Source organism: Bos indicus, chromosome 6 (assembly GCF_029378745.1).
Source record: "Bos indicus isolate NIAB-ARS_2022 breed Sahiwal x Tharparkar chromosome 6, NIAB-ARS_B.indTharparkar_mat_pri_1.0, whole genome shotgun sequence".
Lineage (NCBI taxonomy): Eukaryota > Metazoa > Chordata > Mammalia > Artiodactyla > Bovidae > Bos > Bos indicus.
Window position 1 is genome coordinate 117,997,833 of NC_091765.1, and position 16,827 is coordinate 118,014,659.

General features: G+C 60.6%; 1 protein-coding gene across 2 annotated transcripts in view; it reads left to right on the forward strand.

Annotated features, from left to right (window-relative positions):
* The window catches only part of CPLX1 (complexin 1), a 41,427-nt gene extending 25,096 nt beyond the window's left edge, over window positions 1–16,331 (forward strand). For both annotated transcript variants that reach the window (XM_070791981.1, XM_070791980.1), the window contains 2 exons: window positions 8,472–8,647; window positions 14,560–16,331. In XM_070791981.1, coding sequence (XP_070648082.1) covers window positions 8,472–8,647; window positions 14,560–14,757 — 374 coding nt within the window. In that variant the 3' untranslated portion in view covers window positions 14,758–16,331. The remainder of the gene's footprint in view (window positions 1–8,471; window positions 8,648–14,559) is intronic.
* Window positions 16,332–16,827: the final 496 nt, after the last annotated feature.

The window sequence follows — 16,827 nt, forward strand, 5'->3', positions numbered from 1 at the left end:
TTGTTTGTTTGTTGAGGATTTCAGTTTGGTGTGAACCTGGTTTGTAACCTGCCCTTCTTTTTCTATCTTTAGACAATCAATGAAGAAGTGTCTGAAGCCACACGTAGGCCTTTTTCTCCTCGTCTGCACTGGGCCCTCGTAGTGCATGGGGCTCCTCCCACTCGCAGGCCCCTGGGACCCCTGACATGGGGCAGCGGGCCCGTGTGGCCGTTCTCCCGAGATGGAGCCTTGTGTCCTGCCGTCTGCTGGGGCCACGGCTGAAACAAACCGGCCAGTCAGCAGCCACGGGCAGTGGCTCCCCAGGGAGGGATGTGGCTTGTTGGGAGGAGGTAGGAGGAGACGCGCAGGTGGATGGGTGGGCAGACCCTGAAGGGGCTTAAGAGTGTGCCTGTTGGCCTGAGCCGCCAGGAGCACGCCTCCCACAGACCCTGGGGTACCTTCCTGGGCTCCCCTCTTAAAGCGTCTCCAGTCAGTGGCCTCCTCGCTGTCCCCGGGACACAGCAGAGAGAGTTTCTATCCTAAAGGGACCTGGATCAGCTCTCCTCTGACATCCGATCTGCTGCATGAAGCTTAGCTTCATGCCGACCCCCAAGGGAGGAGGACTGTGGTGTTTCCGTGGCAGCATGAGCAGGCTGCACACGGTCCTGCGCTAACTTGGGAGGAGCCGGCCCTTCCCGACGTGCCTTCCCTGGGGCCCCCAGGGTCTCGAGCATCTGTGCAGAGCCGTCACTTTTAGGGAGGTGCAGGAGCCATAGATTTCCTTCTCTTTTTATCTTTATGTTTTTGTCTTTGGCTGGGCTGGGTCTCCTTTGATGTGTGGGCTTCTCTGGCTGCAGCAAGCAGGTGCGCCTTGTCCCTGCAGCACACGGGCTCCTCATGGCGGCTCTCACAGTGCTGCTCATGGCGGCTCCTGTGGCAGCTCCCGTGGCGGCTCCTCATGGCGGTGCCCGTGGCGGCTCCTGTGGCTGCTCTAGTGGTGGCTCCTGTGGTGGGTGCTCATGGTGGCTCCCACGGTGGCTCCTCGTGGCGGCTCCTGTGGCGGGTCCCGTGGTGGCTTCTCGTGACAGCTGCTCGTGGGGGCTCCTGAGGTGGCTCCCGTGGCCGGCTCTCATGGGGGCTCCCGTGGTGGGCCTCGTGGTGCTGTTCCTGGCAGCTCCCGTGGCGGCTCTGTGGCAGCTTCTCGTGGTGGCTTCTCATGGGGGCTCCCGTGCGGCTCCCATGGTGGCTGCTCGTGGCGGCTCCCGTGGCGGCTTCTTGTGGGCGCTCCCAAGGCAGCTCCTGTGGCCGGCTCTTGTGGGAGCTCCCGTGGTGGCTTCTTGTGGTGGCTCTTGGGCTGAGTTGCTCTGTGGCCTGTGGGATCTTCTGGGATTGGGGATCAAACCCATGTCTCCTGCGTTGGCAGGCAGGTTCTTATCTACCGCTCCACCAGGGAAGCCCACCATAGAGTTCTCTGTTAAACATATTCCTGAGTGTTTTTTATGTTTATATAATTACTGTAAGTAGACCACTGTCTTGGAGAAGGCAATGGCACCCCACTCCAGTACTCTTGCCTGGAAAATCCCATGGATGGAGGAGCCTGGTAGGCTGCAGTCCATGGGGTCGCAAAGAGTCGGACATGACTGAGCGACTTCACTTTGACTTTTCACTTTCATGCATTGGAGAAGGAAATGGCAACCCACTCCAGTGTTCTTGCCTGGAGAATCCCAGGGACGGGGAGCCTGGTGGGCTGCCGTCTATGGGGTCGCACAGAGTCAGTCACGACTGAAGTGACTTAGCAGCAGCAGCAGACCACTGTCTCCATTGATGTTTCTAGCTTGTTTCTGATAGTATGAGGTGAAGTTTTAAATTAATTTTTATCCATAAATATTGCACTTGCCATTCTGCCACTTTCTATGATTAGTTTTGGTGGGTTTTCACTGGTATGTCATGAGTTTCTTTGGGCTTCCCTTATAGGCCAGTCGGTAAAGAATCTGCCTGCAGTATAGGAGACCCGGGTTCAATCCCTGGGTCGGGGAGAGCCCCTGGAGAAGGAAATGGCAACCCACTCCAGTATCCTTGCCTGGAAAATCCCATGGACAGAGGAGCCTGGTGGGCTGCAGTCCATGGGGTTGCAAAGAGTCGAGCATGACTGAGTGACTAACACTTACTTACACGGTCACGTCACTGGCAAAAGAGGTGGGTGAGGAGAGAGAGAGAGTTCCATCTCTTTTTACAGTGCAGTCCTCCTTGGTTTATTTCCTCTGGGACTCGGTCAACCCTTCCGAGCCACGCTGACCGTTTACAGGAGGCCCGTGTGCACGCTGCTGGCTTCACGGGGCTTGTCTGCTCCCTTGTGTGTCTTCTGCGGTTACAGCTGCTGTTTTATTAATCCTCTCTGCCTTATTTCGGGTTGTTTGTTGTTTTAATTATTTAAAGGTAATAATGAAGTTCCTAAACTTTCTCTTTTTCGTCTTTGAAATTAAAGGTTATAGTTTTCCCCCCAAAACAGTTTTAGCCATGGATCTTGTTTAGACAGAAAGTGCTTATTTTTCTTTGCTTTCTACGAGTTTTCACAATTTCAGTTTTTATTTCCTCTTCAACTTAAGGGTTCATTAAGTACATATTCCTAAAACTCAAATTTACAGAGTTATGGGCCTGGCCTTCTTTGCAGTGCTTGTCATCTGGCCGGGCGGTGGCTGGGAAGATGGTCTGTGTAAGCGCCCGCTGGTCATCCGTGGGCTTTTCCCTCGTTTTGGTTGTGACGTGGTCGACGCTGGCTGAGCGCTGGCTGGGACTGTGGTTCCCTGGGTGCTGACTATGGCGTGGTCCTGTGCAGCCCCCACCCCGGCCCTGGGCCCAGGAACCCCCGCTGCACTCGTGGTCACCATACACCGATTTGCACTGCTGTTTATATAAATGGAATCATGTAACTTGTGCCTGGCTGTTCATACTGCACAAAGGTTGTGAGATTCCTCCACGTGGCGGAGAACCTCAGTGTCCGGACGGCCTGGCCTCTGCGTCCATTCACCTGCTGACAGGTGTTGAGGGGCCTCTTGTCTGGGCTCATGCAGATCAGGCCACAGGTGCAGGTGAACCTACGTCTCTGCTTCTCTGGGCAAACGCCCAGGAGCAGGATTGCTGGGTCACGTGGTGACGCGCATTTAATCGTAGGAGACAGCCCAACTGTCTTCCAGCTGCCGCACGAGCAGCAGCCCACCGGGGGCGGGCTGGGGTCCCGGCTCCTCCCTGGCCCCCCGGCACCTGCCGTGTTCAGTCCAGGACACTCGAGCGGGCGCCTGGCGGTCTCACCCCGGAGTTCAGTTTGCACCCTGTTGGTCAGCTCTTTGTCGAGCACATCTTTTCAGGTGCTTACTTGCCATCTGCATCTCTTCTCTGGTGAAGTGTCTACTCAGATCTGTTGTCTGTTTTTAAAATCAGGTGGTCTGTGTTCTTATCCTTGGATTGTAAGAGTTCTTTACTGGGTATAAGGCTTTATAAGACCAGTGGTCTGCAAGTATATTCTCTCAGCCTTGCCTTTTTTCTTTTTTTTTTAACAGTGCCTTATGAACAAAAGTTTTTTGTTGATGAAGTCGAATCTATCATTTTTTTCTTTTAAGGCTCATGCTTTTTTGTCACTTACGTAAGAAATTTCTGCCTAAGCCAAAGTCACAAATATTTTTCTCTTATGCTTTCTTCTTGAAATTTTATACTTTTCTCTTTTCCATTAGGTCTGTTACTGAGCTTTATATAAGGTGTGAGTTTAGAGCAGACATGTATGTGTTTGCTTGTTTGCAGAGGAATACCTCGTGGTTTAGTGCTGCTTGCGCCGAGACTGGCCTTTCTTCACTGAATTCCCTTGGTGGCTTTGTCAGAAACTCACCTGAACGGACACAAGGGGGTTATTTCTGGACCATCCATCGTATCCCACGGGTCCACACATCCAGTCTCCTGTCAACCGTACACTTTCTTGATTACAGTAGACCTTGGAAACAGAGGGGTGGGTCCTCTAAAGTTGCTCTTTTGCAAAACTGTTTTGTCTATTCCAAGTCTTTTGCCATTTCCATGTAAAGTTTAGAATCAGCTGGTAGATTTGCTCAAAAAGCCCATTTGCATTTTGTTTGGGATTACATTGAATCCATAGATCAATCTAGGGAAAATTGACATCATAGTGATGCTGAGCCCATGAACATGGTGTATCTCTCTATTCATTTAGGTCTTTTAAAATTTCTCTCAACAATTTTGTAGACTTAGGTAAAACAGGCTTCCACATGTATTAAAAATGTAGTCACAGATATTTTATGTTTTCCTCGGTATTGCTGATGGAATTGTTTTTCAGACTTCATTTCCCACTGTCAGCTGCTAACACTTAGCGGCCATTTGTTTGCTGTTTATTAATCTTGTGAGCTTGCTGGAACCACTTTTTCGTTCTAGCATGGTTTTGCAGACTCCAACTTTTCTATACAGATCATATGTTATTTGTTTAAAAAGACAGTTTTACTTCTTCCTTTTCAATCTTTATGCCTCTCTGTCTTTTCTTGTCTTAGTCCAACGGCCAGGCCCTCCAGTACAAGGCGACTGTGATGTCCTTTGCTTATTAGTGAGCTGAGGCAAGGATTCAGTATTTCACATGGACCGTGATGTCAGCTGAAGGGTTTGCTAGGTTTTGTCTGCGGCTGAGCACGTGAGGCATAGCTGGTAAATGTTCAAAACTCGTTATCTGACAAGTGTTCACTGGGCGCCTGCCTTGTGTCTGGCACCGTTCCAGTCGTAAGGAGGACGGCCCCGCGCTGGTCAGGATCCCTGCTGTCCTGGCACCGACCTTCTGTTGGCAGAGGCTGACAATACAGAAGCCAAAAAGCGCATCAGTTCACTTCAGGTAACAGCGTGTGCTGACTGAGGGTGGGAGGGCTGTTTATCTTTGCCCACTTTTATTTTGGGTTGATATCCAGGCTGATAACTAATAAAAATCTGTGGTGTCATGTGAGTCGAGGTTCATGCTTCGCCGGAGGAGCTCATTCACCCCGGGCACCGGGCTCTCTTCTCAGGGCTCTGAGGCCCTCCGTCACCGGCAGCGTGGGCAGGTCCCCCGTGTGTGTGTCTGTGTCTGCAGGCGGCCTGCCCACTCAGGTCACCTGGGCTCCTCGCCCTGGAGCACCGCGCTGTGTCCCCCACACGGCCCACTGGGCGGGGGTCCCGCCTCCTCCTGCTTCTCCGTCGAGGTGTCTCCTGGTCAGGGCCTTTGTGAGCACTGTTCTAGAGAGCTCGCTCTAGTTGTTGGGTTTGTGCATAACCTGCCCACCCAAATACGGGACCTGCTCCAGGGGAGAGAAGTGCCCGCACCTCATCCTGCACTGAAGTTGTCCCCAGGGGCTTTACCTGACTGTCGAGGGGGGGTGGGATCGGCTACCCCTGCCCTGGCATTCCCCTGCCGAGTCACCCAGGCAACCGAGGCTCAGACGAGAGTGAGGGATGGATGGCGTTGGCTCCTGCAGCCCGCACCCCTATGCCCGCACCCCTATGTGGCCAGCAAGGCCTGGATTTGGGAGGCTCGGGCTGCGGCTCTCCGTCTGGGCCTTGAGTGCAACTGCGTGGGACAGCTCACCTGCAAACGCTGTCAAGGCGGCATGCGGGCACTGCGTGAAGGCAGGATCGGGGCCACGGGCAGAGAGCACAGGGAGGGCCCGGCATCGGTGCTGGCGTGTCTCACCACGGTGGGGTGACCTCTGGTCTCCTGCCCTCGGCCTGGGAGAGGCCACCAGCCTCCCGGAGCACCCCTGGTTTGCTGGAGTCGCTCCCCTGAGCCTTCTCTGGCTGCTGGGCAGGTGGCGCAGACCAGCCCAGAGCTCCAATGGGGCAGGGCCAGCTCGCCTGCTGCGCGGAGCTCGGCGCACAGCTGGTGCTCAGTAAATGCCTGTGTGATCACTAGGCCTGGAGCGCACACGGTGCGTCGGAGGAGCAGGTTTGGGGACAAATCACCTAGTTGGCGTGGCTCCTCCAGCCCCCACCCCAGCCTTCACGCACTTTCCATCGGAAGAGAGGTGCAGGCAAGACTGTTCACGTCTCTGCCCTTGACGCCAGTCCTTCCCATGCGGGAGAGAGCTGTCAGTCACTCTCACATTAGTATGAGTGAGCTCGGTCAAGAGGGGAGACTTGAGTGAAAGCCGCCCAACAATGCTGTTGGTGGCCCCTCTGCCAGGGAGGCTGGGAAGGCTGCAGCTGCCCAGGGGTCGGGGCTCTCCTGCCCAGCCCCTCCCCACTGCCCCCACCAGCACTGCCTGCCGGGGCGACAGACAGCGAGGCAGAGAGATCCCGGCCGCCTGTCCTAGGAGCTGAGCACAGCGAGTCTGCGGCTCTGCTCCCGACCCAGTTTCCCTCCAGCCACCGGCAGACAGTCTCCTTTGCAGAATTTTGCAGACGTGGGTGGAAACTGACATGAAGCTCCTGGTTTCTGTCTGCATCTGGAGCTGTGCCATCGCCAAGCCCCAGCCGGGCAGGCTCCCTGCCCCCACAGCGACCCTGTGACCTGGCAGTAGTCTCAGCAGCTGGGAAGGCTAGCCCGACAGACGTCTAGATTTCAGCTCAGAGCACTCAATGGGCCGGTGCCCCCTTCCCACCACCAGGCTCCTTTTGCCCACAGGGGCGGGAGTGAGACCCACAGGTGTCCGCAGGCCAGGGTCTCTCCCAGTTCTGAGCTGCATGGACCTGTGCAGCCTCGGAGTAGAATAGGAGCCCCCGTACACCGTACCCAGGACAGCGCCCTGGAGCTACGGGACACGGGGATGAATCAGGGTGGGACAGGGCTGGCGGGGGCACCACTGGATACGGGTGGGGGGTGGTGGAGTCAGACCCCCCTCATTCCCGGGGTGTGGACTAAGCCAGCCTCCAGCCGCGCCTGGGAGGGGCCATCCCAGGATGAGAGGACAGAGTGGGCCCGGCAGAGACCAGACAACCCGGGCCAGGGGCCCCTCGGAACGCAGGCTGGTTCCCAGGGAGCACGCGGGGCTCGCTCCTGCCGGCGGCGTGCAGTGGGCAGGGCACTCCTGTGGGGCCGGCCGCCCGGCCTGAGACCGGCTGACCTGCAGCGCTGACTGCTGTGCCCTCTCCCTGCGGTGCCCCTGTGTCGGGGGCGCTACAGCTGTAATTACACGTCTCTGTCCCCGGGCCGAGCCACAGGGACGTCCGAGGAGGTGTTTGTTGCCGCCTGTGAATCAGGCGCTCATGAGGAAAGTGGCTGCTGGCGAGGCAGACAAATTAGGGCCTTGGGGCTGCCACATGCGGCCACCAGCAGTTCTGGGCCAGGGCCGCCCCCGCCCTGCCACACAGCCACACACTCAGCCACCCCACCAGCTGCACCCAGGACCCAGACAGCACACACACCATACAACCACACAGACACACACAGAGCCACCAACAGACACACACAACAGCCCCCACACACAGAGCCACCCCACCACCACACACAACCACACACAGACACACACAACAGCCCACACATAGAGCCACCCCACCACCACACACAGACACACCACACATACACACACAGAGCCACACACAGAGCCACCAACACACACAACAGCCCACACACAGAGCCACCCCACCACCACACACAGACACACCACACATACCCCCACAGACACACCACACATACAACCACACACAGGCACACAAACACAATCACGCACACACAGCCACCCACACACACACAGCCACACACACATAGCCATACACTGGCACATACAACCACCCACAGGCACACAAACACTATCACACACAATCATAGACACACACAACCACCCCCACAAACAACCACAACCACCCACAGACACACAAACACAACCACACACACAAAACCACACACACACACAAATACAGACATGCACACAACCACACACACAACCGCCCACAGATGTACACACATACAACTGCATGCAGACATACACAGCAACCACATACAGGAACACAAACACAACCACACACAAAACCACACACACACACAACTGCCCAAGGCACACAAACACAACCACATACACAACACCACACACAGCCACAGCCACACACATAGCCACCCACAGAAACACACACAACCAGACACACGCACACAACCACTCACAGACACACAGCCACCCAGACACACATACAACCATAGACACAACCACACACACACACACAACCACCCACAGGCACACACACATTATCACACACAACCACACACAGACACAAAAGCACCCACAGACACACACAACCACCCACAGAAACATACACAACCACCCACAGACACACAAACACAACCACACACACAAAGCCACACACAGCCACAGCCACACACATAACCGCAGCGCAGAGGCCTGCAGGTGCCCTCGTGGAGTCGCACCCGACAACCACAGCCTCCTCCAGCCCACACTGGAGGCCGCTGCCCTGCTGGACCAGCGAGGCCCGCAGGGCAGGGCAAGGAGAAGGCGGGCCCGGCCTGACTCCCGCCTTCCTGTGCCCAGGGGCCACCAAGGACATGGGCAAGATGCTTGGGGGTGACGAGGAGAAGGACCCTGATGCCGCCAAGAAGGAGGAGGAGCGGCAGGAGGCGCTGCGGCAGGAGGAGGAGGAGCGCAAGGCCAAGTACGCCAAGATGGAGGCGGAGCGCGAGGCCGTGCGGCAGGGCATCCGCGACAAGGTGGGCGCGGCGGCGGCTCTGGCGCCACACCCCTGCGTGGACGGGGGCGGGGACGGGCGGGGGTGCTGCCTGCCGGAGGGCTCAGTGAAGCCTGGCTGGGCCGCCGCCCCTCCTCCTCTGAAGCTCGCAGAACTGACCTCAGGGAGGGACCCCCAGGGAGGAGGGTGGGCGGGTGAGGCGTTCACATCTGCACACACTCACCGGGCCTGGGGCTTACCCTGCCGCCTGAGTCCTTCTGGCCCCGATGGCAGGGGCTGGACCCCATCCTCCCAGGATCCTGGGCTGGGGTGCTGGCTTCTGTAGGACAAGCTCCCGTGGCTGCCCCCAGGACTGCCCCCACGGACTTGGAGGGCAGGCCCTTCTGGAGAGGAGGGGCAGGGCGGCCAGGGGCTGCCCCACGGGCAGGCTGCAGGTGGGTGAATCATCCTGGGCTGGAGGATGCCCCTGACCACGCCTGGGTGGGCCTCAGGCCCCCGAGGTGAACGACAGGGTGTTGGGGGGCAGGTCTGTGGCTGTGTGGGCTGGCTGGGAGTGGGTTGGGAGCTGGAGGCCATCTTTCCAGAACCCTCTGGCACCTTCCTCTGTATGCAGGGCATGAGCACATATCTGGCAGGGACCCAAGGCCAGAGCAGGGGCAGACATGGGAGGCTGTCAGCTACGGGCCCCAGGGGCCTGTCCACTGACCACCCTCAGGTGCCCACCCAGCTCGTGGGTCAGAAGGGCAGGCATGGGGCGGCTGCTCCTGCCTCCTTCAGGGTGGGCCGGCCTGCGGGCCAGGTGGAGAAGGAAGGGCCCTCCCCAGGGCCCCACAATGTCCTGAACTATGTGGCCTCCCACGGTCCACAGCGTCTTGGGCCTTGCGCACCACTCTTGGCCCCACACGGGCCAGGCCCCTCCACCCAGAGATCCGGGGGGTGCTCAGTTTGGGGGTGCTGCCTCAGTTCTGTCCTGCCCCCACCCTGATTCTCCTGTCTCTGGGCCCTGGGGGAAGTGTTTCCAGACACTGTGGATGAAGCCTGTGGGAGGGGCCGGGCGCGGGCAGAGGGGTCCTCCAGAGGGCGTCTCCACAGTCCCCAGCCCCTCCTGCCTGCCTGGTTCGTGGGCCTCTGCCTGACGCAGAAGCTGCGGTGAGGACGGGTGGGTGCCTGCAGGCCTCTGGGCCCACGGGGGCCCCACGTTGATGGGGGCGGGGTGTACCTTGGTGTGCCATCACTGGTCACTGGACACCTTTCTGGGCAGAAAGTTCAAGTTGATTGTGCTGGGGCAGCAGCTCGTGAGACCCTCACCCCCAGGACCAACCTCAAGACTTTCAGAGCCATTTGGGAAAAGCCAGGAAGAGCACACAGACGGCAGAGAGGGAGGCAGCCATGGGTGGGGAGGGGCCAGAAGGCAGAGAAACGCCCACTCAGGCTGCCTTTAATAGGAAGTCCCTTCTGCCCCTCCCCTCCTCAGGCCGTCCAGTGGCCCCGTCTCCCTGAGGCTCCAGCCCCAGGCCATGGGACACTGCCCCTCAGGGCTCCCACTGTCCCAGGGCCTTGGCTTGGCTGCTCCCCCGGGGGCTCCCTGAGGCTCCGCCTCCGTGTCCCCTCCGCACTCCTCCCCTGCCTTACTCTGTTCCGCACCTGCCTTCATCTGGGAGCATGGCTGTGCCCTCACTTGTGTCCAACTCTGTGACCCCGCCAGGCTCCTCTGTCCGTGGGATTCTCCAGGCAAGAATACCAGGTGGGCTGCCTTTTCCTCCTCCAGGGATGTTCCCTACCCGGGGATCAACCTCAGTCTCCTGTGTCCTCCTGCTTTGGCAGGCAGATTCTTTACCACTGAGCCACCTGTTAAGCCAGCCTTCATCTGACACACGCTTTTTACTGGTTTGCTGTTCACTGTCCATCCCCTGCAGGGAGGGCAGGAACTCTGACTGCACTTGGCCCTTGTATGCTAAGCAAATGAGTGAGTGAGTGAACAAGTGAGTGAACAGGCATCAGCTCCAGTGTCCTTTTCTTCCTCAGGGAACCGAGTGGGACTTAGGAGTCACAAAGTGAGTCCCAGTGAAAATGGAGGGTGTGTCCCCACCCTGAGGGCAGCTCCATGGGAAGCCAGGGGACAGGGTGACCCTCACCACCCCCACCCTCAGGACCCCAGCTTCCAGGGCGACCACATGGAAGGCTGCAGCCTTTGACAGAGCCCCAAGGCCCCCTAGCCTGGTGCTCCGGGGTTCGCTTGGCCAGTGGTCCTGCTTCCCCAGACGAGCATCACCCCCATCTGGGACCCCCTTGGGTGGGCTGAGTGCCTTTGCTTCTGAACTGCCTCCACAGACCCCAGGCCGCTTCTGGACCCTGGCAGTCCCCAGACCCGCCGTGGCTCCATCAGCCACAGTGGCCGGTCTCCCTGCCGGGCCCAGGCCTCCTTCCTGGGCACGTCCAGGGTCTGGTCTCACTCGCCCATGGAGCACGATGGTGTCGGCTGAGTTCAGCTGCTGGGGCAGGAGTCAGAGCCGGGCTCCACCCCATGCAGGGGCTGGGGCCGCAGTTTTCTTACCGGCCCAAGCACAGCTTCTGTGGTCAGAGGATTAGGTGGGACTAGGGGGCCAGGGCTTGGTCCTGGTGGGGGAGCCTGTAGGGAAGGTGTGGTGTGTTGGGGAGCATACCAACACACGCAGCTGAGTCTGACAGGTGGGGGCCAGGCCTGGGGGTGCGCAGGGGAGACAGGCTGATGGTGAGCCCCCCATTCATGGGTCGGAGGCAGCTCAGGGTCTGATGCACTCTGGATATTAGAGCCCCAAAGCCCCAGGTCCTCACAGCCTCGGTGCTGGTCCTCCAAGGAGCCTCCAGCTCAACAGAGGAGCCCGCCCTGCCCCCAAGACCCCAGAGGTGGACAGCACAGCCGTGGGAGGACAGGCTGCCCCGGCCACCTAGGGTGGTGGCCACCACTGCCCTCTCTCCTCAGACGTCCTGACCATGAGCTCAGCGCCTGGAGCCCCCTACCCACCAACGAAGCCCCCCATCATGTCCCCTGGCCCTGCCTGGTCCCCCGTGGCTACAGAGCTCTTCTCTACCTGGCCTTCCAAGGCGACCCCCCTCCCTCCCTCCTGCTCCCCACAGGTGGGACCCCTGACCTTTAGGGGTGGCTCCCCCAATGGCCCTCACTGGCCCCCAGGCCCCAGACTCACTTCCTGCGGCCCCTTCCTGGTGTCTGGGGTGGGGTGCCCCGTGGGGTGCCCTATGCCCCCACCCCCAACCTCACAAGATTGGTCAAGGAAGAGGGTGGGGGTCCCTCACATGGAGGCCGAGGGGTCAGGCCAGGCCATGTGCCCCGGCTCCCTGGGAGACCTCATCTGCACTCGGGACTCCTGCCTCTGCGGGCTGGTGGGCGGTGCCTCCCCTGACCCGGCCCCGCGCGTGATGATGTCATGACACACTGCGCGGGTCCAGGTCGGGGGAGACTGGCCCGCCTCTGTCATCTGGTCCCCGCTTCCTGGTCTGCACCCCCGCCTTCTGGTTTACACTGCACCCACGTTCAGCAACTCTGAGCCAGAACCACCCTCCAGCAAGCTCTGGGCTGGCGGGTCCTAGTCGACCCGGCCCCCATGGCCCAGGTTTGTGTTGAGAATAACAGGTGTAGGCACATCACTGACTTTCACCGTTAGGGAGCACCGCTTTGCCCAGGGCACTGGCAGCCTGGGCTCCCTGCGGGCCTCAGTGGTACTGTCTCAGTGGTTGAGGAGGATGGGGGGAGGGGGTTGAGGTGGGGGGACTGGGGTGGGGTCTCAAACAGGCGCTCAGCCAGGCCACATCAAAGCCAGGCTCTGGGAGCGACCCCAAAGAGTAAGGTGGCCCTCAGGTTTGCCCAGAGTGGCTTAGGCTCAGAATGGCTTGGGGCCCGGGGTCTCCTTCCGGGACCCCAGAGGGGACGACCGTGACACAGGTCCCTCCCTGACCCCCTGCCTGACCATGTGTTCCTGGCCTTACGCGCGTGTCCCCTTGTCACCTGCTTGTTCCGCCAGCACCACGTGTTCCCTCGAGCGTGTGTGTGCACCTTGGCTGAGTGTGTGGGGGGCTTTGGCCACCATGGCCTCCTGGGTCCAGTGCACAGACCTGCACCCCAGTTGGGGACAGACGTCCTGTGGCTGCAGGAACTGCTGGGCTCTGTGCCTCTGGCTGGAGGGAAGCTCTCTCTGGTCTGACCTCATTCCTGGCAGTGTGTCTCTCCACCCTGTGTGTCCCTCCCCCTGAGTCAGGGCACCGGCCTCTGTGGTGACCCAGGAAGAGGGCTGTGCCCCTTGAAGTGGCTGCAGTCTGGCTGGCTCATCGACTCTGCCCTGGGCTGAGCTGGCGTCCGTGCTCAGTGGGGAGGCCCCTCTTGGTCAGTTGCCCTGAGCCCTCCCCCAACCCCGGAGACCCTTCCCAAGCTCCTGACTCGTCCAGGGTGCAGAGGGGCCTTCAGACCACTAGGGCCCCTGCTGAGGAGGGTGGCCAGACCCCTTACCCCTCCTTCCTCAGTGCCTTGGGGCCCCACGCTCTGGTCTGGTCACTGCGGCCAGGAGCCCAGATTCCTCCTCTTAGATTCTGCTGAAGAGCCCTTGCCCCCACCCTCGCCTGAAGCCCCCCACAACCTCGAGGGAGGAGATGGGTGCAGAGCAAGCTGGGGAGTGGGACACAGCCACCCCCCTAATCTGGAAGCAGAGCGAAGGGTCTTCTTGGAGGACCAGGGTGCCCCCTCCACTGCCGGCAGCACCAGTGACAGCCCAGCGCTTCCTTCAGGAGGATCTGGTGAGGAGGGACGAGCGGGCCTGGGCACCCTTCCCGGGGCCAGCAGGATCTGGTGAGGAGGGATGAGCGGGCCTGGGACCCTTCCCGGGGCCAGCAGCCCTCTGCAGTGTGCTTCCCGGCACTCTCTTCGCCAGCATCAAAGCCTCAGCTTCCGGACATTCCGTGTTGTGTAACCCAGGACCTCAGACCTGACCAAGGGGCACCCCCTCCCCAGCTCGGGTGGGTCCTGAACTCTGTCTCCAACCCATCAGGCCAGCGTGGCCCCACCTGGTCCCAGCAGTCCTAAGGCAGGAAGTCTTCCCCTGGGCCTTTGGGTGAGGCCTTCTGACCACAGGCTTCAGGGCTTTTTGGTCCAGGAGGGCTGCTGAGGGTGCTGAGGGGCCTTTGGGTGAGGTGTTAGTCTAGAAATTAATTTTCTTGGTTCTGGAGGCTAGAAGTCCCAAATCAAGATGTTGGTAGGACTGTCCTCCCTCTGCAACCTGGAGGTGAGGACCCCCTCTTCTAGTTTCGGGGGCTTCTGGCGTTGTTCGTGTCCTTGGCTGGTGGCAAGGTGGTCCCCAAGTCTTTACGTTTGCTTTTTCTACTCTGCGTGTCCTTTTCTTTTACAAAGAAGCTCTGGATTTAGAGCGCAGGGAGGTCTTCTCTCTGTTCTTACCTTAATTACACCTGCAGAGACCCTGTTTGCAAACAAGGTCACATGCTGAGGTTCCAGGTGACATGAATTTGGGGGGACTCCTTTCAATCTGAGGGGAGATTTTGGAAAAGGTTGGGGACAGAGAGATACGCAGGAAACCAGAACTGGGGGCGCTCAGCGGTGCCCAGGGGCGTTGCTGAGGGCACACCTAGGTAGGGTTCGAGGACACCCACCTGGACGTGACTGCGGGACACGGGGCGTGCAGAGTGCCCCTCCGGGGGTTGGGGCTTCTTGGCGGCAGCCGAGGGTGCTTGACATAAAAGTGTGGCTTCACGTCACCGGACGGAGGATCTGGGCCCCGTGGGGCAGGGCTGACACCGCCCGCGTCCCCGGGAGGCGGGGCCGCAGGAGGGCGGGGCCCGGGCCGGAGGGTGGACTCGCCCGGTCAGGCACCCTCCCGGGCGGGGGGCGGGCGGGGTCGGGGCCCGCGCGCTGACCCGCCGCCCTCCCCGCAGTACGGCATCAAGAAGAAGGAGGAGCGAGAGGCCGAGGCCCAGGCCGCCCTGGAGGCCAACTCGGAGGGCAGCCTGACGAGGCCCAAGAAGGCCATCCCGCCGGGCTGCGGGGACGCGGCGGAGGAGGAGGACGAGAGCATCCTGGACACGGTCATCAAGTACCTGCCTGGGCCGCTGCAGGACATTTTCAAGAAGTAGCGCCCGGGCTGAACAGCAGCCCGCCCCGCGCCCACCCCGGTCCCGCCCTCCGCGAGGCCCCCGAAGAGCCGCCGGGAGCAGAGCGCAGCCCCCCACGCTGATATAAGCCATAGCCCTAGGTCCATCCGCCCCGTTGCCCACCTCGCGCCTCGGGAGCCTTGCCCACCTCGCAGCCCACCCGCTCCCAGAACCGCCCCCGCCACCCAGGGAGGCGCGCCTGGCCCCCCACGGCTGCTGCCTTCTGTGCCGGAGACCTCGGAGGGGACAGCCCCCTGCTCTTCGGGCAGCGGGTGGACTGGACTCGCCCCCAGACCCCGGAAGCCCTTCTCGCTCCGCCCCTCACCGCCCACCCAGTAGGGCCCACGGCCAGGGCCACCGAAAGGGTCCGCGTTGGTGGATGCCTGTCGAGCCCAACTCAGGAGCACAGCCATAGTAGGGGGTGCGGTTGTGAGCCGGGGCGGAGGTGGGGGTGGGTGACGAGCCGCAGGCGCCTGGGGCTCCCCCCGCAGGGTTCGGCCGGGACGCCCCTCCTGAGCTCCCCACCCTCACGCTCGGGTTGCTGAACCTGCCTGACCTGGTGGCCTGGCCGCCACCGCTCTCCATGTTCACCCTTATCTTCATCCACCCGTCTGTCCTGGCCGCCGCCTCTGGAAGGCTGAGCTTCGGGGCCGGTTCTCGCGAAGGGAGGCAAAGCAATAGGCTTGGGAGGACCCTCTCTGACCTCTCTTCCCCCCTGCCCCCCACCCCCCTACCTCCCCACCCCAGAGTCTGCGGGCCCAGCGAACCCATCCCTTTCTCTGGCCGGCGCCTCCTGTCCCTCCGAGGCTGCTGGGGGTGGGGGTGCCCGCAGCCTCTGAACACCCGCACCTCCAGTCAGAACCGGGAGGCGGCCCGGAGCCCGGGGGCCGAGCGCTGCGCGCCTGCCGGAGTGTGTGGCCCGGAAGACTAGCCCCGACCCTCAGCCACCTCCGCCCTGCAGGCCCTCGAAGGGGCGTCCCAGCCGCCAGCCCAGCCGGCTCCCCAGAAGCGGCCGTGGGCCTCCCAGCGCTCCCCGGCCCCCCTTGTTTAATTTGCATCACAATATGTTGAATCTCAGGTAAATGAGGTCTTCTGTCTGTGAAGAGTTTTATCTTGACAGAAAGCTTGTCTCCTGGGTCCCCAGGGCCCTTTCTGTCCACATAAATTTTCATCGTGTCCAGTGTCCGGGCCAGGGGCGCGGCCCTCCCCCGCTCCTTAGAGAAGCCATATGACTAGACTGCAATACTGACCCCTGGCCCCTGAAGCCCTTTGTCCCCCGCCGTCCACCCTGCGCCCCGACCCCTCCGGGTTCCTCGTCTTTTTTTAATGCCTGTTTCCACACTTTAAAAAGCCAGCTCTGAGCAGACCGGGCGTCGTCTGGTAGAAACTCGCATCCCATCCTCAGCGCGTGCGGCCCGCAGCGCCGAGCTTAGTATAGCCGTGGACGCCCTCCGTCCGTCTGTCCCGACGCCTGCGCCTCCTCCTGCATGTCGGGGCCGCTGCCTGTGTTCTCTCCGGATGGAATCACAGCCAATAAACTCCACACAGTGATTTCACGTCTTTGGCCATTGCCTCTGGAGTCCATTCCCTGGGAGGTGATGGGGGCGGGGTCCTGGCAGGAGGGCAGAGCCCGGCCAGCTGCGGTGCTCCGTTTGGACTCTGCTGCTTGACCCCGTGCCCTGCCAGATGGGAGCACCTTTTCCTTTCGCTGAGGCCAAGGCAGGGGCTCCTGCCACCCCGGACACACACATCCGACCCTTTCTCCCTGAGGTCCTCCCGGCCAGGGTCGTCTCCACCTGAAATGCAGCCCGTCCCTCAGTGGCCCCCACCCCAGGCCTCTCCTGCACCACACACCCCAGGCCGCGGGCCCAGGTATCTCCGTGCTGGCCACACCTTGGGGCCAGTGAGAGGCCTCTGCGTCCTGTCTGTAGAGGCTGAGGCCTGACGAGATGCCTGCGGGAACTGCTGGCTCTGAGCCTGACCCCGAGATGGCCACTTGTGTCTCCAGAGTGGCCCTGTTTGACATCCATACCTGGGCCTTCTATCCAGGAG